Below are 22095 nucleotides of genomic sequence, written 5' to 3'. Positions count from 1 at the left end.
GTGCTTATAGTCGTATTTGGGTTATAGTTACCTCAAAATTTAAATAAACAAAAGATAGGGAATTAAAATACGCATCGAAAGGTATATGACACAAGAGCGTTGAAAGTAGGAAAGCCAAAAAACAGGTAAAAAATTAAACGAAAATTTTAATAATGCTCTCCTCAAAAAAACTTGATTTTGATTTATGGCCCTTTCGTTTAAAAGCAGCGACATGATGATTATTTATAGCTTTATTTATTTTGTTCAGTAAATAAGACAAATAATTGATAAGAAAAGTTTCCTTAATTTCTTTTTAAAGTTTAATGTCAAGTATCATCTCTTAAAATATCGGTAACTAATTTGTTAGCATCTTAAATATCTACATTCCTACCACAATATAATATAAATACGGTCGTCAATAAAGTCACTTTTCTAGAATATCCGCAGAAAATGTCGGTAAAAAGGAAGGTTCTATCGGGACGTGACTGCGAGTGTCGCCCTGAAGATAATGTCTAGACTTCCGAGAAATCTGTGCCAAGGATTTTGAGATAATGGATACAGCCTTCATCTTATAAGGTCGTCTTATCCTTATACGGTGAAACCTAGTTAAGGTGCAACGAGTGTAGGACAGGGGCTAGGTAACCAAGATCACCAAGATGACGAGACGAGGGTGCGGAGTGTTAGTGTAAGGCCTGAGTGGACGCTTGAGTTGGGCGTGCAGCGGGGCGGGGCGTGCGGCGTGCATGTTAAACAAATGCAAACGTATTGGGACCGTGCGAAGTGCATGGTGGGGGCAAGTAAAGCGATCCCAGCGCATAAGGTGGCAAAAATTTGAACTAACTGCGGATAGCGTCTTTAACATTTCGTACAATTATATGGCTCGAAATGAAACTTTGATTTACGATTACTCCTGAAATATTCATTTAAATTGAATGGTGTAAGGGACCATTGTAATCTGTATGAAATTCTTAATATAACTAACGTATTTATTTTGATAATTGTTAATAATGTATCCATGTAAATAGCTTTGCAAATGCCACATATTACGTGATCTTTTTCTAGAAGTTAAGAATGGATATAGTAAGTTATCGTTAAAAGATAGACATTTAACATCGCGGACTTTTTTGTAGACCTATGAATGAGAAACAACCCCCCCATATATTGTGTTGTTATAGCTCAAACGGATTAGGCAGCGTTTTCGATTAAAGCTCCTAGCCAGCGTGATTTTTTCCGACAACATCGTTATATTTCAAACAATTTACACAAAACCTTAACAAGTTATATACTTAAGCCTTCCTCAAGAATCACTCTATTGATAGATGAAAGTCGTATGAAAATCCGTTCAGTAGTTTTTAGTTTTAGAGTAGTTTTATAAGATGTAGTGAATTGACGTTTTCCCCTAGACTTGCGGACACTAGGTTGCGTGTCAGTCGTGCACGCTCCCAATAGGAGCGGCCTCAGTGCACGCTGCTCAAATCACTTGTGAGCCCGACGCCACGCTGCACGTCCCGCTGAACGCTCCGCTTCGAGCATGCACTCAGACCTTACACTTAGGATCGGCAACGCGCATGTAACTCCTCTGAAGTTTCAGACTGCGGAGACTGCTTACCATCAGGCGAGCCGTATGCTTGTTTAACACTGACGTAGTTTAAAAAACGTTGCCAGTCGTTTGCGCCATAGCGAACTAAAATTTCTCTCTATCGCTCTTCCATATAATGCGAAAGAGACATTAGCGTTTCGTTCGCTACGCAGCGTAAACGACCGACATCTTGGCTAGGCACTTGGGTTCTTCGTGAACGCAGCTCGCCGAGCACTGAGCGGACTGCCGTGCGTGTCCGGGATCACGGATATCATTGTTATTACGAGAATAGTTATATTTAGTTATTTATACCAAAAAAGTGAACAATGAGTTCGAACATAAGTAACATTACACATTTTTAGATGCAATTTTGATGTTAATAGCGTTTGTGCAAAAATAGTTAAACATGTATGGACCTGTTCGTGATGTTTTTGTATCGAACTAAAGTTGTTTAATAAGGCTTTGAATGGATGAAGTTACTAGAAAAAGGGCTCAAGATTTTTATTCAAATTTTAGCAAACGTATCATGACCTAAATAAGTTTTTGGCAAAAATGAATTTTTTGGTACATACCTACTTTAATCGCTGACTGTACTTTTCATTCACAGTCAAATAATACTCATTGAGACAATTCTAACAACCCCACACACAGTTTCCGTTGTTTTATCACAGAGTTTCCATGGCCACCTCCTGTCTTCATCATCAGATCAGCTTCATGTCATCATACTATTGCATTGTCATCCGATTTACATATGGATGCAAAATTTTAGCTTAATCGGAAATCGGGAAGTGGGTTAAATTTAGCTTTCAAGATTTGGACCCACACAAACATACATACTAACAGGGCAAGTTAAATAAACGCTATGATTTGTCAAAAACTCCTGACTGAACCCACTGTGCCTTAAATGGAATTTTAAGGAACCAAGAATTACAAGTATATTCATTTCACAGTATAACCTTTTTAAATGAAAAATATAAGAAAAACATCATTTCCATAATAATGAACGAGTTTTTGTTAAAAAAAATTATATATTACGGCCCGATTCGAAGAATGAGATACGATAACGATAAGTTCTGGTATAGATAAGTTCTCATTTAGATATCGTTTGTATGTCGTATAATTGACAGAAGCAGCTCGATTCGGGCAACCAATGTCACTTTGATGTTAGAAATATCGTAGATAGATCTTATTGGGATCACAGCGGAAGCGAAATAAACGTCAATTTTGATTCCAAGATCTTAAACGTGTCTTAATCATTCTTCGAATTGGGCCGTTAGTATGATTTTTTTACCCTATATACATTTTATTTACTATAACAATATGCATAATGGATATATACAGAGGATTACTATAACTAGCCTAAATCTAAAATAGCCCCTTGAAGCATTGTACCAAGGATGCTGGCAGCATTTCCTCGTTGTATCGCATGCTGATACGTTGTGCGAGGAAGCCGCCAGCTCTTCGGTCACCAGTTACGTCAACCAGACGCTTCGCGATTTCTACAAAAAAACTTGTGCGCGCTGAGACCCCATGGACCTAGAGTTTCAACGCCAATACAATATTCTATAGTGTACAAAAATATTTAGATCACAACTAGACATTCATATTCAGGAAATATTGTAAATTCTATTTTATTTATTATAACTTTGACATTTTGATTATTATTTTACTTGACATTGTGTAAATTTGATATTTTTAAATTATTTTCTATTTTTATATATATTGCCTGTTTTTTAAAATATTTGCACGCCTGCATGCAGACTGAATGCACGGATTTTCTTTTATCTTGTAAGACCTTTATATTACTGTGTTTTATGCAAATAAATTCTTTGAAACTTTGAATCCATATGGTACAAAATGGCACTCACTACCGAGGCTACATGAAATTCGAATATCCATTTAGTTATTTTTCTTTTGCTAAATTAACTTGTTTTTCCTAAATTTAAATGTTGCTGACCTCGCTTCGTTAATACCCACAAACATTATCCGCTATCTCCAACTTTACGAAAATTTTCTCAAAAGTCCTTGACACACTTTCTCAGTTTCAAGCTTACATTATTTACAGAATGGCGTATCTCATTAACAGCGACACTGTATGTAAGCCCTTTTGAACGTTATTGTGTCTGTTAAACGTTACTTACAAAAAAGTGTATATCACTAAAAACAACAGCGCTTATACGTCCTTATGACAGTTCGTCTTCAAAATTTGTTACCTGATTACCGCTTATTTATATTCACAACACGTATTTTAAGTCCTTTGGACTGTTTTATTATATTTCCTTAAATTCAAAAACAGTTACAAAAGCGTCAAACAAAAGAAAGTTACTTAATTTAAGCTCAGGAATGCAACCTTGAAATTAACGTAAAAAAACACGCAGTGGAACTATAAAAAGTAGGTAAGTTGACCGTGACGTCATTTGCTAGTATTTCATATAAATCGCATAATGGTAAATAGTTTTGACAGTTCTAAAAAATGAAACTGATTTGACTAGTAGTCAAATAACCTTTTAAATAACTACTAAAACGGATTACTTAAGTTGGATCAAAGTTACACAATGAGTAAATTAATACCTAACAATTTTTATACATATGAATAGCAAATAGCAACTGCAGTTATTATGATAAATTAAATATCTTATAATAAGTATGTTGGACTTTAAAAACTAGAACTTGGGTACTATCTAGAAACTATGCCTACTTCAGTATTTTTATAAATAAATATTATAGGACATTATTACACAAATTGACTAAGTCCCACAGTAAGGCTCAATAAGACTTGTGTTGTGGGTACTTAGACAACGATATATATAATATATAAATACTTAAATACATAGAAAACACCCATGACTCAGGAACAAATATTCATGCTCATCACACAAATAAATGCCCTTACCAGGATTTGAACCCGGGTCCATCAGCTTCATAGGCAGGGTCACTACCCACTAGGCCAAACCGGTCGTCACTTACGGTAGTTATGCATGTAGAATAAGTATGTGACGATGCTTGTGCGGATAACATTTGTGTTTTGAAGAAGCATGTTGGCTAATTACCTTTGAATTAGATTATGAATTAAATTTAAGGTGTAGATAGCGAGTTCGTAGCCTTTGGCGTCGAGACACTCGGGCCGTGGGGCAAAGGTGCGCGTCGGCTCCACAAGGAGCTCGGGAAACGATTAAGGGAGGCAACAGGAGACCATCGTGCAGGCTTGGCGATCGGCGAGGCCAAAGACTCGCTATTGCGATACAGCGCGGGAATGCTGCCTGTGTGATGGGCACTCTGCCAAGAGGCCAAGGGTTGGAGTGTACATTTTAGTTATTTTACTTTTTGAGTTAGGTTTAGTTATATTAGTTTATTTTATAAGTAGTTATAATTCTTGTAACTTACATTTAATCTGTATATACATTATTTATTAATAAATTGTTGTTTACTTAAGTATATAGAGAGGTTATTCAATGATAAATATATTGCGATGATATGGTTTTTTTGTTAACAAGAATATAAAAAAACAGGTGTAGATCATAATGAGCAACTTCTACTATGAGGCCAAGTACGAAATCAGTTGCAAATTTGATCAACAGATCAAAATTAACTAGTTGCTCTGTGAGCTATTAGACCTCAAAAGTATAGCTTTAAACTGAACATGTTATATGATTCCGCCATTTTGAGAAAATCCAGAAACTGTCTCGACAAAAAAAACTATTTAACTATCGAACCTGCTCACAAATTTCCACTATAATCGGTTGATAATTGCGTCCTGTAGAAGAGAACATTCGGACATACGAAAGCATTTTTACCCAAACTGAAACATAGACCTTCACTAATGCTTGATCAATTACTTAGGGCCAAGGCGGAAACAGTGGTTCAGCTCGAACACCTGACTCAGTCGCCTCTCTCGTGTTGAAATTAACACATTGAGTGCCGGGAACCACTCACCTCTAGAAAGCGGGAAAACGCTAGAATAGATAAACGTGTAGCGCTACGAAAACGTTGGTACTGAATGCGTTAAGTCAAGTAAGCCACTGTACCCGGCTTTTTTTACCGAGCCACTGTTCCCTCGTTAACCCTACTTAATGCAAAGTTCGAATTCCACTCAGATAACATTAGAGCAATTATCGTAAGCAATGTATCTACCATTAGCTAACTCGTGAATGCAAAGACGTCTAATATTCCATTAAACTTGATTGGAATCGACATTGTTTGATAGTAGCACTTCGTAGCAGCGTAGAGGGTCTACGACGTAGCTCGTAGCGGAACAAGGCGTGTTGCAAATATTACAAAAATAGGGACATTCCTACATAAATTAAATAAGTCCCACGGTAAGCTCAAGTAGGCTTGTATTGTGGGTACTCAGACAACGATATATATAATATACATGTAGGTACTTACGGCCCGATTCGAAGAATGAGATATGATAACGTTAACTTCTGGTAAGTATAGTAAGATAAGTTCTCTTTTAAATATAAGTGGGTCTGATTTTAAAAAAATGTATTAAAATGAAAGATAACAAGACGTGCTAATAGAAACCAGTACTTGTTATTTCTAATAGTTAACAAAAGGTGTACATTTTCATCGACTAAATCTATCAATTTTAAATTTTTGCGACTAAAATCGATAACGGCTTCATAATGGCGTTTATGATATTTTAGAACGAGCAGATATCTCAGTGGTATGGTTTCAATTTGGATTAAAGGAAATTGATATCTCTTGATAATAGAATTTGTATCCTATTGCTAAGGCAGTAAGGTCGATGTTCGAACGAATGTTGTAACAATTGTCTCAATAATTTCTAATGCGATAGGGCGTAAAGCTAAGTGGTAGCAACATGTTGGATATGTTGAAGTAATTATGTTGGTGTCGCAACATATTACGTCGTAATATGTGTTGAAATGTATTGGCGGTTTAATGTTTCATTCGTTGGAAGAAGAAAACGGAAGTAAAAACCGCAGAGAAAGACCTGAAAGTTATTTTTTTAATTTTATTGCACAAATATAAGTATAACGTACAATAGGCGGACTTAATGCCTTGAGGCATTCTCTACCAGTCAACCACTGGGCTAAACAGAAATTTGCTAAGGTGGGTGCAGTGTGAAAATTTATAATTATAACGTATTTTGATGGGTTGTATTGTAATTTTCATGACACTTGCTCGTAAGAAGTATTTTCTACCTAAGGCTGTAATGTATTTTTTATCCCACTTGCTAGCCAATGCGGTCCATAAACCTAGGGCTGTTATATATGTCCAAAATTAGGCAGAATTTTCCCCCTTTTTTCTCACAAGTGTGATGGAAAACACTGTATATGTCACGGGCATAATAGTTATTACCAACTCGTGTAATTAAGCTCTCGCCTTCAGCTTAATGCTTCAATTCACACTCTTATTTACGGCCCTTAATGCGCAAAACGGAACTTTTTATTTTGTCAACGTCTTTATTAGTGGGGAAATAAGTGCACTTTTGTCTCAGCCGCCGCTGCTTGGCTCGATTGTTCCTTGAATCATACTAAGCTGATCTAATGTCCTAGCCGCTAGATTAAGTCTTGGCTACCCGCCAAAAAACTATGCCGAATTTGCCGAACACGAACTCCTTGCCGCGGGAAATTGAGTAACGTAGCTTGTAGTATTTACGCATACTGATACAGCGCCACCTATCCGCGCATCATGTAAACTAGACTGAAGCGACGGAACGTCGTAGTATAGCCGCTGTAGCCTCATACGGAGTACGGTACGACAAGAAGTAATACAAGATAAAAGGGTACTCACGAAGGCGGTATCCCCCCCACGAACACATCGGAGTTGGTGCCGAACTTGCCGAACGCGAACTCCTTGCCGCGGGAAATGGCGCCGCGGGTAACTCCGTCCACGGACAGTGTTGTGTGCTCGTCGCGGCGAGCCACCTGGCGAGGGCAAGGGTGATTAGGATTTGACTGTCTATCAGGTAAAACCAAATGTGGCTTTCCATCACAGAAGGGTCTTTATGCTTCAAGTACAGTAAGGATGTTTCCATCTGAAATTCTGATAAAAAGATCCTTATTGCAGGTGAAGCATAAGGACCCATTTCTGGTGGAAAATCCGCTTACAGAAGGTCTAAAGAACAGAAGAAACGAAGCTCTTCTTTTCTGATTGTCTGAGCGAAGCATGTATACAAAATATAAAAACAAAGAGTTCTAGCTCTATGACGGTTTTCCCAGCCAAAAATCGTATATGACGGTCTTCCCCACATTGACCTTAGGCATAACACTATGATCTAAATACTCACTTGCAACTTATGCCACTGTCCATTATTCAGATTACTCCCCACCGTGATAATCTGCGCGCCGCCCCCCAAATTGTACCTCAGCCTCACTGCCCCATTCACCAGCTTCAGCTCGAAAAAGTCATAAGTGCCACCATCATCGGTGTACAAAATCAGACCGTTTGGCTGGTCAGTTTTGAACTCAAGTTCGAGCGTGCCGTTGAGTGCCGCGTTCCATTTGCGGAACTGCGAGTATGGGTTCTGCTTGTCGAGGATAAAGGCGAGGGTTGTGGTGAGGAGCGGCAGCTGCCAGAGCAGCCGCGTGGTGTACAGCATGCTAGGTGCGCCTGCGTTTCATTGCGCGTCTGGAACAAGTGAGAGACAGTATTGTTAGAGAAAACTCACATTGTCCGATTTTTTTTAATTATTATTATTATTATTTTTTTATAACGATAGGCAAGCGTTTGACCACGATCTCACCTGATGGTAAGTGATGATGCGGTCTACGGTAGAGCACGCTTACCTATGAGATACCTATTTACCCTAGCCTTGAAGAGACCCAGATTGTACTCATGCGGAAACACAGACTCGGGCAGGGCCACCATATATATATATGTATATTATAAATATACTGATTTAAACTTTTACGATTTTTACACATTAAACTATAGAAACGGGACTTAATCGCGTATTGAGTTTTATACGCGAATAAGACACGTTTCTGCTTAATAATTTATAAATATGTTTACATGACATTACAGATGTCACCGTGTGATGAGTGTCTGATGGCAGTCGCTTTCGTAAAAACTAGTGCTTACGCCAAATCTTGGGATTAGTTGTGAAGCGGACCCCACGCTCCCATGAGCCGTGGCAAAAATGCCGGGACAACGCGAGGAAAAAGACATGACATTAAAGTAACCCAATACGTCATGAAACTAACCCTAAACATAACAACATATAACTTAAAATTACAATTAAATTACCCACAATGCATACACGAATAGAAAGTATTATATTACACTCGAGGGCCTAGCATCCATCAACTCACAGAGACTCAAGCATTCGGTCCTCACCGACCCGGAATCGGATGTAGGTTACAACTGCAAACAAAGCAAAAAATTAAAAGTGCCTTTTATAATCTCCACAACACAGGCATAGCCTAGTGTGGCAGTCATAGGTTAAGGAAATCTTGTAAAATTTTTGGTAAATAAACTATTTTATTTTATTTTATTTTTATTTTTATTATAATATTTTATTTTATAATAAAAATTATAATTAGAAAAATTAAAAATTAAAAATTATAGTATTTTCAAAGGAACATAAGACGTTGATCAGTTGGAGAGAAATAACAAACGCCTGAAGATCAAAAGCCTCGGGGGATCTCGACAAGGATTCATAGTGAGATCTCGGAGAAATGAAACATGATAAAAATATCTGGGGTTCTGTTCTCGCTCCGCGGGAAATGGATAAAAATTGGATTGGTAAAACGAGGCACAACTCCCTAGTATCACAGCCATCCTAAAGAAGAGATGACTGAGTTGGCTTAGGCATGTGTATTGAATGGAAAGGACTCGTTTACCACGTCAAATCCTGCTAGGAGAGGTTGCAGACGCAAAATGACCGGTCGGGCGGCCAACGCTTCGCTTTAAAGATAGCATCAAGCGTGATATGGTTGCCTTTAACATCCCATGCACCTAATGGCAGAAAATGGCCGAGTGACGTCGTGCTATTCATGGTGGTCAATCCAAGCATGATGATTCCTGGTTTACCTGTTAAAAAGTCACACCCCCCCTGGGATACAAATACACCTGCCGCGTGTGTGGACGCGGGATCTTCTCTCGCACAGGACTATACAGCCAAAAAACGCAAGTGTTGTCACCAGGATGCTGCTTAAAACATCTGACACAGATGAAAGGCCTATTATTAAAGGTGGTGTTTAGATGTAAACAGCAGCTGCATAGCTGTTGCAGCTTTGCTGATGCTGCCGCTGTGTGTCAATTCCAATATTAAAATAAGTGATGTCAGTAATGCAGCAACCAACGTCACTTTGGAACGTGGGGATCTAGCGCGTGTCGCCTCTATACAGACAGGCTACGGCTAAGGCGGCAACCATCGATTGGAGCGAGACAGCGATCGGACCTTTCGCTCCCACCTATAGCTGTCGCCTTAGCCTAAGCCAGTCGCGCAAAACCGTGGCCACGCCGGGAGAGCAAAGTGCCTTATAGAGGCTGCGGGTGACCAGATGGCTGGCCTGTATTTCGCTTAGCGGATCAGCATTGCTATCCAGAGGGCCAAATTGTTTTTTAATATGTAATGCGATTGGACCTGTTGTCTTAAATAAACGGATTTATTATTATTATATTAATGTGGACAGCATTCTGAGCACCCTACCAAGCTATCACGACTTAAGGCAATTTTTATAATTATAAATTATTAGTTTATGCCCCAAGTATCGCTGGAGGGACATGGTTGAGGCGGATCTGCGCGAACTTCGAGTTAACAATTGGCTTGAAGTCGCACAGGACCGAGAAAAGTGGCGCTGTCTTGTATCGGAGGCCAAGTCTCATTTTGGGTCGCTGAGCCAACCGAGTGAGTAAGTAGCTTAAGTGTTATATTATGTTTTACCCACTTGTGGTCCATTGTAAAAAAAAAAGATATTGAGAACGAATATAAACGTTTGTAGCTGAATAGAGGCCGCAGAATGAAGTTTAAATCCTTCACTGAGTGGCTTCAGGGCAACTGACTCAAGATCTAAATCAAATAAAGATAGTGTTCGTTCTTGTAATATCGCGGTGAGATTTACTTCCTTCATGATTCCTTACGTAGTTATTACAAGGAAATATCTACAGTGATAGTTAGATGATTCTATTAGAAGATTTCATCGTTATTATTGTTTTCGGTAAGGTTATATTCGGTAGGTAGCTTTTCAACTTTCTGCATTGGTCTTATAAATAAATAATAGTGGAAAAATTCACTGTCTCGCGTGAGACTCGCACTCGCGATACTACAAATAAGTTTTTGGCAAAAATTTCATTTTTGGTACAAGCTTTTATCGCTGAATGTACTTTTTTTCCACAGGCAACTAATACTCATCGAGACAATTCTAACCCCAAACACAATTAGGTTGCGTTGTTTTATCACAGAGTTCCTATGGCTACCTCCAGTCTCCATCATCAGATCAGCTTGATGGTACCATAATATTGAATTGTCACCCGACTTACATATGTATGCAAATTTTCAGCTGCATCGGAAACCGGGAAGTGTGTCAAATTTAACTTGCAAGATTTGTCCCATACATACTAAAAGGGCAAGTTAAATAAAAGCTTTTAAAAAATTAATAAAACAAAATACCCCATACTAAACTAATAAATATTAATTTGGTATACGGTGACACATCGTTAGGGGTTAATTTCCAATATGACTTGGAATACCGGTAGCCGGTTAGAAGTGTAACAGTCTTACGGTAGATGTCGTTAGGAGTGCCTTCTTAAGGCGTATATTGTGGAAATATTCGCTGTCGTCGGGTGTATTCTCTATTGATCTCGCTTGCACTTGCACTAATAGGACTCTATGCCAGTACGAGCGAGATGCAAAGTAAGTTATGCACACGCTAGCGAATGTCAGTATCAAAATCGTGGTAAGGCTATTGATCATTCCGTATTAATGACTGGCTTCAAAGTATATACATAAATACCCGCTAACTGGCCAACTGTTGTAAGACAAACGATCTAACTCACATAAACGTTACTGGATATACGACCTTTTAGTGTAAGCTATTCCAGGTATGAACTGAGGCGGAAAAACTACAAAACTTTTTAAAAGACAAAGGTCTTAACAAATACTAAATCCTTGAACTGTACCAGTACAGTTCATGCACGTCCTCTATATGTAGATAACATCCATAAATCAGGAACAAATATTCATGATGAACCCCCCCCCTCCCCCCACTTCACTGGCTGGCTGGCTACGCCCTTCCCATCCTGCTTCTTAAGCACTGCATTGCGTCTAGGCTAGGAGGAGTAGGAGGGTGTTGCCGAGACAATGATGATGATGAAACGGATCTCTTTATACTGGTTAGAGATAGGCGATGGAAAGTACCTAGATGCCCTAGAGTAAAAGCCACTCTGGGAACAAAAGAGGAATCTAGGCCGGCTGCTTCGTGCTAATGGCTGTGTCTGGAAGATCGCTTATGTAAAGTTTCTGTTTTACACCATATGACGCGCAGATTTCTCCTTAAATAACATGACATTACGAATCAAGACACGCGTCTTCGTGAATGACACGATCCACAAAATTTTATACAGTCACGTCTGAAAATATCGATTCGGACAAAGTTCCAAAAATATGTATACACAACCGTATTTCCCATATATTAAGGTTGTGTATACATATTTTTGGCACTTTGTCCGTATCGATATTTACCGACGTGACTGTATCAAGCCTGTTCGTTCTTTGCATAATTATCTATACCTACATAATATATGATAATGAGGGCACCTGGAGAATCCGGAAAAAATGCCGAGATGAAGAGTTAATGGCCGTGCTCAATATCATCGGCAAAACGAAAGGCCACAGACTTCGCTGGTTCGGTCATTTGCCCGCGTAGCCAACGTGCATATCGTTCACGCTCCGTGGCGAACGAAACGCAACTGTCACAGTCGCACTAATATGAAAGAGTGATAGAGAGAGATGACTACGCTACGCTACGGAGCGTTAACGATTAAATAAATAAATAATAAATATTATATGACATAATTACACAAATTGACTAAGTCCCACAGTAAGCTCAATAAGGCTTATGTTGAGGGTACTTAGACAACGATATATATAATATATAAATATTTATAAATACTTAAATACATAGAAAACACCCATGACTCAGGAACAAATATCCATGCTCATCACACAAATAAATGCCCTTACCAGAATTTGAACCCGGGACCATCAGCTTCGTAGGCTGGGTCACTACCCACTAGGCCAAACCGGTCGTCATATTCGTCGTCGTCGTCGATTGTAACGTTGGCTACGCGGCCTACTCAGAATGGGAGAGGATCGGGCCGTCAAGAGGGCGTTCTTGGGACGACCGACTGGTAGCCGTCCGGTGGGTCGGCCCAGGTATACCTGGGAAGACTGTGGCGGAGAATCTGCTTCAGCTTCAAGTCAGTAACTGGCAGAAGGATTTTGTATTAATTTCGAATTTTAAAAAGGAGTAGGTAATATAAGTTTACAGACATACATACATCCATTCGTTTATATATACATCTTATCATGTTTACATTCCTTAGAAACTGCATTTTGACGTACATGACAGTAGGTACCTACGTAGCGGCGGGGACGTCAAGTGAGCAACGCGCGCACAGCCCGACTAAGCTCTGCCCGAGAGTGCCCAATAACGCCTGTAAATGTAAAGTCTGTGTGCGTAAATGTCACGTCTGTGTGCGTGCGGCGAAAATGGCACTTTGTACTGAGCGGACTCTGCTCCGGCGCATGCCGCCGCTATGTACTTTATGCCCAAAGCGAAGCCGAGGAAAGCTGACGTTTTCCAGCCGGAAGGCAGAAAATGTAAACTTGATATCAATAGGACTGCATTCTGGGGAAAATAAACTGCCTTAAATTTTAAGATAATTTGTTAGAAAGAAAACATTAAGTATTTTATTTATTTCAAATATAACTGTAATTGCTGATTTTTCGAAAAATATTTATATCTATCTATTTTCCTAGTTAAAATCAATGTTCTAAGTATGTGTAGTCAGCAGAAAAAATGCATTATTTTTTACTTAACTAACCGACTTCAATTAAAAGAGGACTGGAGTGCTTTGTAACTTATTATTTAGTATATGACACCTATTACCAGTTTATAAAAGGCGGAAGTTCTCAAATTGTTAGAATTTCAGTTTTTCACTTATAATATTATCCGAATATAAACTTCATTAAATTCATAAACATATTACTCTGCCGTGATAACATTGAAAACGCTCGGCAAGCTGCAAAGCGGTTCATAAGCTGCTTTTCCTGGTTAATTAAAACACAAGCCCCACTTCACTTGCAATGTGTGTGTTCACTGTTGCTTTTATACTCCGAAATATCAAGAAGTTTTTTGCCAAGGACATAAGTAAGTAATAAATAAATATTATAGGACATTATTACACAAATTGACTAAGTCCCACAGTAAGCTCAATAAGGCTTGTGTTGAGGGTACTTTAGACAACAATATATATAATATATACATATTAATAAATACTTAAATACATAGAAAACACCCAAGACTCAGGAACAAATATCCACGCTCATCGCACAAACAAATGCCCTTACCAGGATTTGAACCCGGGACCATCAGCTTTGTAGGCAGGGTCACTACCCACTAGGCCAAACCGGTCGTCAAAAGTAAGTAAGTAAATATTCTTTATTGCACCACAAAGTAAGCAAAACAGATTTACAATATAAAGAACTGTAGCAACAGGCGGTCTTATCGCTGTAAGCGATCTCTTCCAGACAACCTTAGGGTAGCAGGATATAAAGAACAGTAAGTTTTTATAACAGGTAGTGCGCGAATTACTTAGAGGAATAGGAAAATTATACATACCTACATTAAGCAGACAGTACATTCAGTACATTGACAATTTAAATAAACAAATAAATATAACAATACATACCAGTATTCAAATAAATAAATATTAGATACATATCTTAATATACACACATACATTATATAACACAGCGGCGCATTATGAAAGAGACAAGTAATTATTTTTCAGTAGGATAGGCGTGCGACTTGCAATCCGGAGGTCGCGGGTTCAAACCCCGGCTCGTGCCAATGAGTTTTTCGGAACTTATGTACGAAATATCATTTGATATTTACCAGACGCTTTTCGGTGAAGGAAAACATCGTGAGGAAACCGGACTAATCCTAACAAGGCCTAGTTTACCCTCTGGGTTGGAAGGTCAGATGGCAGACGCTTTCGTAAAAACTAGTGCCTGCGCCAAATCTTGGGATTAGTTGTCAAGCGGGCCCCAGGCTCCCAAGAGCCGTGGCAAAATGCCGGGACAACGCGAGGAAGAAGAGGGCTTTAAAGCTTCGAAGAGTTTTCGCACACATAACATAATTTTTGTTACAAACTTATCGCTGACTGTACTTTTTTTACCACAGGCAACTATAACTCATCGAGACAATGTAAAAACCCTAAACACAATTAGAATGCGCTATTTCATCTCAGAGTTCCTATGGCCACCTTCTGTCTCCATCATCAGATCAGCTCGATAGTACCATCCACCCCCGATAGTATTATCACCCGACTTACACATGTATGCAAATTTCCAGCTCAAGAAAATAGGAAAGTGGGAAAAATTTAGCTTCCAAAATCTAACCCACACTAACAAAATAACAAAACAACTAACATACATAATGACAGGGCATGTTAAATAAAAGCTTGTAAAAATGAATTGTCCATCCTTGATTTACACGAAATTGATAACAAAGCCCGTAAATTAAAAAAAAAAGTTTTAGGGAGAACCCCGCTCTTTGTCAAAATTTTGCATCAAAAATTTGGCTGGCTCCCCTTCTTAAAACAAGGACCAACTATGCAAAAGTAAATACCATCATCATTACTTGCTGTATATCGGACTTATTTGTCATGTACAAGCGCCGCTATTACTTAAAATAACACTTTACCTCTGGTTTATCATTTTTACGTTGCCCAAGAATAGCAAGGGTTCAAATGTATACATCAGTTATTTTTATAAAAATCTTTTAGGGTGTTTTTCAGCGCTACTAAATGTATTAGCTATTTTTTTATTTAATTATGAGATTGCTACGTATATTGAATTGACCCTCCCAATTATAAATCCTTTGTAAAATTGCAACACAATCCATTACTCAAACCTACCCTAAATACTCCAGCAAAAAATATTCCAGCGTAAAAATACAAATAGGTAACAAAAGCCAGCCAAAACAAATGAAAGAGATTTTTAATTCCTACCGTTACAACCGCTGACATTCCAAACCTAAACCCACGTCAGCGATCGGCAACCTTTGCCGTCTTCATTAAAACGTTTTCAACGTTATATTTAGCTAACCCCACGCGTCCTGTTTTGACCGGGATAATCCTGTCGGAAAAGTTTTTATCCCACCCACACTCTCTTGTTTAAGTTTCGCGTTTCTTTAAGAATAGGCTCGCTAAAATTAGATTTTGCAATGGTTCAAAGTAAATTCTCGTAACGTAATACTCTAACGAGGTGGAAACGGAAACGTCTATTAGATGGTGAACTATATTTAACTGAACGCTTTCACAATAGATTATACCGTTATTTGGAAATGTTTTTTTAAATAATTCTAGCTTTACACAATTTGTTTGCCCTTCACGTATCTGTCACGTTAAAAATTACATTTTATAAAAGAAAAAAATATACTCATAATGAGGTATTTAATGTTATAAGTCAGGTAATAGTGTTTAAAATAGTTAATAGTTTGCCGCAAAAAACCGCGCTGCCATTCAATGTAAATAAGTTACACCCTCATTTTAAAACGACATGCTTCAGGCTTCTTCTTCTTTTTTTTTTTTAATTATGGCTTCAGTCCAGTGGAACTATTTCGCCAGTATCCAGTAGTAAATACGACTAAAATTGTACGATTAGTACAAGACAGTGTACGGTGATTTTATCAGCTCTTGTAAAGCGCTAGCTGGACTTTACAAGGAGCACGTGGACTACCGGCCGTTGACTCCAAAATGGTGGTTAAACGCGTTTCAAGATGAATTCTTTTGCACACATTACTACATTAGTTTACTGTACAATAAGCTATCGATATTACGCTTTAAACAATATTAATGAGCAAAAACAAAGGAATTAATCACGAGGCGTGACTATCAATATGGCGCTCGGACCGGAACTCCCAAGTTTTAGTTATTAGATCTCATTCCATTAGTACTGATCAGAGGGCGTACCGCGAACCACGTTCGACGTGTTGCCTCTCTGTCGCACTTGTAAATTCATACGTAAGTGTGACAGGGAGGCAACACGTCGAACGTGGTTCGCGGTAGGCCCTCTGATCTGTCAGTGTCAAAAGTGACGTTTTTAGTTGAAGGTTGACATAATGCGCAATTCAGCAGATCCTCTAAAGGAGATTGAACCATCTCATATTAGAATGATGTCAGGTCCATGTTAGATCAGTATCACAATATATTGTTGGAATTGGCCTGTAAACTAAAATATATCTGATAATAATTTTCAGATATATTTTAGTCAAAGAAAGTAGAGCTAGTAAAAGTTTTTTTATGTCAAAAATATATTTACAAAAATTTCGGAAATTCCCATTACATTAAAAATAATAGTGGTCACAATATTTCCCGGGATGCGGTAGTCACGCCCCCAGCGGTCCGGAAACTTGGCACCGTTCCGGTTTTTGCCGGTTCAAACTAGTTTTTGCGATTCGAAGCACTCCGAACTTGGGGCGCAGTCTTTCGCTTAATTTGGAGTAATTTAAAGTTTACTTGTTTTGTTTTGGTATCAAAACAAGCAAACGAGGCAAGGTAAGTTACCCTGAACTTATACTGATACTGATACTGATACTTGGGGTAACTCCAGCCAGCAGATCCTGCAGCAAGGACTAGGAAGGGGAGACTACAAGGGGGAGGCGATGTTGATACAAAGTAGCACTGTAGGCTCGCATGACTCTGCTGATTCAACCTAAGAGGCAGCGAGTCGGTGGATTATGTCAGCGTCACATGCCATCGGCTAAGCCTCAAACGCGAACTCAAACAAAGTATGCTCGCACACCGGCTCATTACGCAACAACCCCTGCCACCCCGCCGTAGGCACCCGCAGCCTGCCCGAGACACCGGAGCACCCAGTAGATAGGACTGGAGTGTAGGGTTTGCAGTCAGGATAGTAGGAGAGACGGGAAAGTTTTAGCCGACCCGAATACAAGGCATCGTTAAGTCAGCATGGGGTAGATAGATACTATACTTGGTGTGTAATAAATACTTGGTATAAGGAATGTGAGGGTATGTGACTGCTGTATTATTATTTTTATGAAGTCCCCCCCCCCCCTTTGTTTCTTACAACTTTAAGAGCCAGATAATCTTATCCTTAATTCGTAATGTCTGATGTTGATCAAAGCGTGGTGACACCTGGGGCTGGCTCCGTATTACATGTCCTACCGCTAGTACCGCCATTGCTTTCGGCTTCCTCTGGCTCTGATTCCTTCCATTTCCGGTTGTTTATATATTCTTCCCACTTGATTCTTTAGGCTGCTTCTGATTTCGGATATGTGTCCCCAATAGGATCAGGGTAATAGTGCCGAATATCGTGGTTCAGTGAGACCTCCCACGTATAGGTATATTGGGCGTCCCTCCTTCTCTTTATATTTCAGAACTGTTTTTATCGTAGCTCTCCTGTCATGACCTGAGGTGATATAAGTGCCAAGATATTTAATTTTATTTAATGGTTGTATAAGTGCAGGAGTATCTAAGAAGACCGTTAGCTTTCTTAATATACGGTCGAAGACAAGCTCCACTATGCACTGTGTTACTGATGATAAACCAAAAGTAATAGCACTTATTAAGCAAGGCTGGTAGGCTCGTACATAATAGCACTCGACCCAATAAACATAGTAGTTTATATAAAATAATAGTAAAATATAAACAACGCTGCCATTAGCACGGTAGAAATATTTACATTTCTTCCTTATCCATAAATATCAAACTAATTCGAGTATATAGGTATATAGTAATTTAAGCGCACCAAAACTAAGCACTTCTAGGCTTCGCGAGGTGCCATCAGGTCACTTTTAGACATGTCAGTGTTAAGACAAGTAGGTAAATCAAGTTGCTTGAGTCGCGCTATAGTTTTCTTATGTATTACCTTTTTCTTCTTTTTTAATACCACAACGGTGGCAAACAAGCATACGGCCCTCCAGTGGCGTTACATGTGCGTGTTACCTAGTAATGATTTACACAATTTCAGAATATGTAAATGTCGATAGTAGTTTAGACAATCACGACGGGGTTGGCTGTTCAGCGGACATACAAAACTGGATTATATCACTGCACAACACAGACACTTCTAGCACAAGGAAAACACAAAAACAGATATAATTTGCACACCGACTTAATTACTTTGAGCATAACAAAACTGCACTGTCACTTAAAGAAAACACCCACATTCAATAATAAATACACACAAACTATTAGTGTTATTAGGTAGTTTGGTCTACCAGAGACCCCTGACACCCTCTTCCATTCCGGTAGGTATCTAATCTATTTCGTAATGCAAAAATGCCTTCTACTGATCATACTTGGTATCTTTTAGTTTGCAATTCAGTCTGGTACTCGTATTTATTTTGAAGTCTCTAGACCAGCATTTCTATTGGGTATATTTCTGACGCTCCGGCGCCGTGTGGTGTGGTGAAAGTAGCCATACCCTTTTTTTTTACAACTGCACAAATGCACGTGTTGGGATGGGACCATTGAAGTTGGACCATATAAAAAAAGAGTTCTGTAGTTAGTTAATAATAGAATGACCATTTGTGGGGCTTCGTATTTTGATTTCTTTGTTTAAGCGAAATTCTCTTGCGTATTGCTTGCTTGGCTTGGTTTGACTTGCTTTTGCCAAATACTTATAATGCAGCGTCCTTCGTACGAGCCCTATAAATCGTTTATTTAGAACGACATTGGAATGATTAAAAAACAAAATTAGAGTTCGTTTACTAACCTGTCTTTAAGTACCTAGACTAGTACGAATGCACTGTACCTATTTTGAGGCAAGAGTCAAGGATGTTCATAAGAAAACAACAGCTGTTACCTGCTTGTACATGCCATAACTGTATTAATTGTGCACAATAACATAATTTTATTTAGAGGTTAAATGGAAAGCTCTCACCAGGTAACTCGTACAGCTCGTACTCTTAACTTCGTCGTATGCGCGGTGATTTTACACATTATAAAACCGACACACATTAAACCCGCGTTTCTCGGGATATTTTAATAAAGTCGAAAATCAAACGAGAAACCCGCGCGGTCAATTCAACACGGTCCGGTTCGCACATCTGGCGACAGAATGGTCCTCAAAAGGGCTCCCAGAGGCGTCCCGGGACCCGACCAACCTCGACGACGGTCAAAACCAAACTCGGTAAGTTACCCTGAACTTAAATAAATATAAAGTTTATCTAAATAAATATAAAGCTTATCTAAATAAATATAAAGCTTATCTTAATAAATATACACGGTACCCGTGAGCATTGCGAGAGATTTTAACAGTATATTCCTGATGATATTTGAAGACTGAAATGTCCTATAAGGGTTCCGTACCATTATTTATAAAAACGGCAAAACAATATGTTTGTTGTATGGGAGCCCCCTTAAATATCCATTTTATTCTCTTTTTAGTATTTGTTGTTATAGCGGCAACAGAAATACATCATCCTGTGAAAATTTCAACTGTCTAGCTATCACGGTTCATAAGATACAGCCTGGTGACAGACGGACAGACGGACGGACGGACAGCGAAGTCTCGGTAATAGGGTCCCGTTTGACCCTTTGGGTACGGAACCCTAAAACATCTTTTTATTGTTACTAAGTGCAAAACGCCTTTTTGATCGCCATGTTGCCACTATGGGACCTAGTCCAAATATCCTTTTAATAGATATCAAAAAGTGACAAGTGACCCTTTGCAATAAAACACTTTAAAGCTTTGGTTTAAAAAACAGTACATAATCTTTTTGACTTACAGTTTTACAAATAGCGTTTACATTTTTTGTACAAATACATAAAAGAAATCGAAAAAAAAAATTTTTTTTTTGAGGAATTGACATAAACTCATAAATCATTTTTTCCTTCTTTTTGCCACAGAAATGCGTGGTTAAAATCTCTCGGGGTCCTTGAATTCAAGATGCCCTTTTATATATTTGTCAAATATTTCATTTTTGATACGAGCTTTTATCTCTGACAGCATTTTTCTGTCAACAGGCAATTAGTACTTATCGGCACAAATTTTTTTATACCACGACGGTGGCGAGCAAGCATACGGCCCGCCTGATGGTAAGCAGTCACCGTAACCTATGGACGCCTGCAACTCCAAAGGTGTTACATGCGCGTTGCCGACTCTTTTAAAATCTGTACACTCCTTTTTTGAAGAACAATTCTAACTCGAACACAATTAGGTTGCATTGTTTTATCACAAAGTTACACCTCCTGTCTCCATCATCATACTCGTATCAGCTCGATGGTATAATATTGCATTGTCATCCATTTCATATATGTATGTATGCAAATCAAAGGAAAAAGGTAAGTGGGTCAAATTTAACTAGCAAGGTTTGACTCGTACAAACATAGTTACATATAAGTGAAAGTTAAATAAAAGCTTGTACTAGGAGTAAAAATCGCTAAATATTGCTTGTTCTTATATTGACGAAGTCAATCGCAAGAACTGACTTAGGTTTCCTTACGTTTCTTCGTATAGTTGTTAGCTTTGTAGCTGGCCCGCAACGGCTTATCCTTTGTCTATTGTTAACTAAAACCGCGCGTGCCACTACCTGCAAAAAAAGGGTCGTATAATTCTAACTGGCATCTGAGCGCGGGCTAGTCTAACGCTCAAAAAACCAGTGTAGACGGCTCTCCGATAACGCGCCTTTGTTACGCATATCGAGGACACATTTTAGACTGGTTCGGTAGCGTTCGACTCGCCGGCATTCAGTAACCGTATAGGGACCACACAAGAAATTCAAATTATTTTTCCATTTGTTCATTTTGAATCTTATTTCAATCACCATAGGAGTTCTTTTTTTGCAGGTAAGTGGCACGCGCGGTTTTAGTTAACAATAGACAAAGGATAAGCCGTTGGGGGCCAGCTACAAAGCTAACAACTGTACATAAGTATTCACTTTTCTATACAACTAGTATGGCTACTTGGTTACTGAAGAGGGAAAAATAGCTTTTTGAATATACTCGTATCGAAGTAACGGTAATTTTTCTATAAAATTCCATTTCGGGAGAAAACGGTTTCCAGTAACTAAATCTCAACAAATCACTTATTATTATTATTTATTATTATGTTCTAGGATACGGGTTTCGCTTTTATGGAAAAAAAATATGGTTTTGCTAATTTTGAAAAAAGGGAAATTTATAAGCCTAGTTTTTTATTGTATCAAAAACATACTGAAAAAACATGGAGAATGGAAAATAATAATAGTATGACATAAGGGAATGTAAATCATTTAGGATGTTTAAATGTAAATTGAAAACGTTTCTATTAAACAAAATTAAATTACCACCACAATAAGCTATACCGTACTTACTTATTAATTAACTAGGCAATA

At 38.6% G+C, this 22095-nt stretch overlaps 1 protein-coding gene across 5 annotated transcripts in view; it reads right to left on the bottom strand.

Moving 5' to 3' along the window:
* LOC133528289 (neurexin 1) overlaps positions 1 to 22095 on the bottom strand; it is a 326318-nt gene that overhangs the window by 275167 nt on the left and 29056 nt on the right. For all 5 annotated transcript variants that reach the window (XM_061865615.1, XM_061865617.1, XM_061865618.1 and 2 more), the window contains exons 2-3: positions 7812 to 8152; positions 7316 to 7449 (exon numbers count right to left, since the gene is read on the bottom strand). In XM_061865615.1, coding sequence (XP_061721599.1) covers positions 7316 to 7449; positions 7812 to 8123 — 446 coding nt within the window. In that variant the 5' untranslated portion in view covers positions 8124 to 8152. The remainder of the gene's footprint in view (positions 1 to 7315; positions 7450 to 7811; positions 8153 to 22095) is intronic.

This window comes from Cydia pomonella, chromosome 19 (genome assembly GCF_033807575.1).
Source record: "Cydia pomonella isolate Wapato2018A chromosome 19, ilCydPomo1, whole genome shotgun sequence".
Lineage (NCBI taxonomy): Eukaryota > Metazoa > Arthropoda > Insecta > Lepidoptera > Tortricidae > Cydia > Cydia pomonella.
Note: the sequence above shows the minus strand (reverse complement) of the source record. Positions and strands in the feature narration are given on the sequence as shown.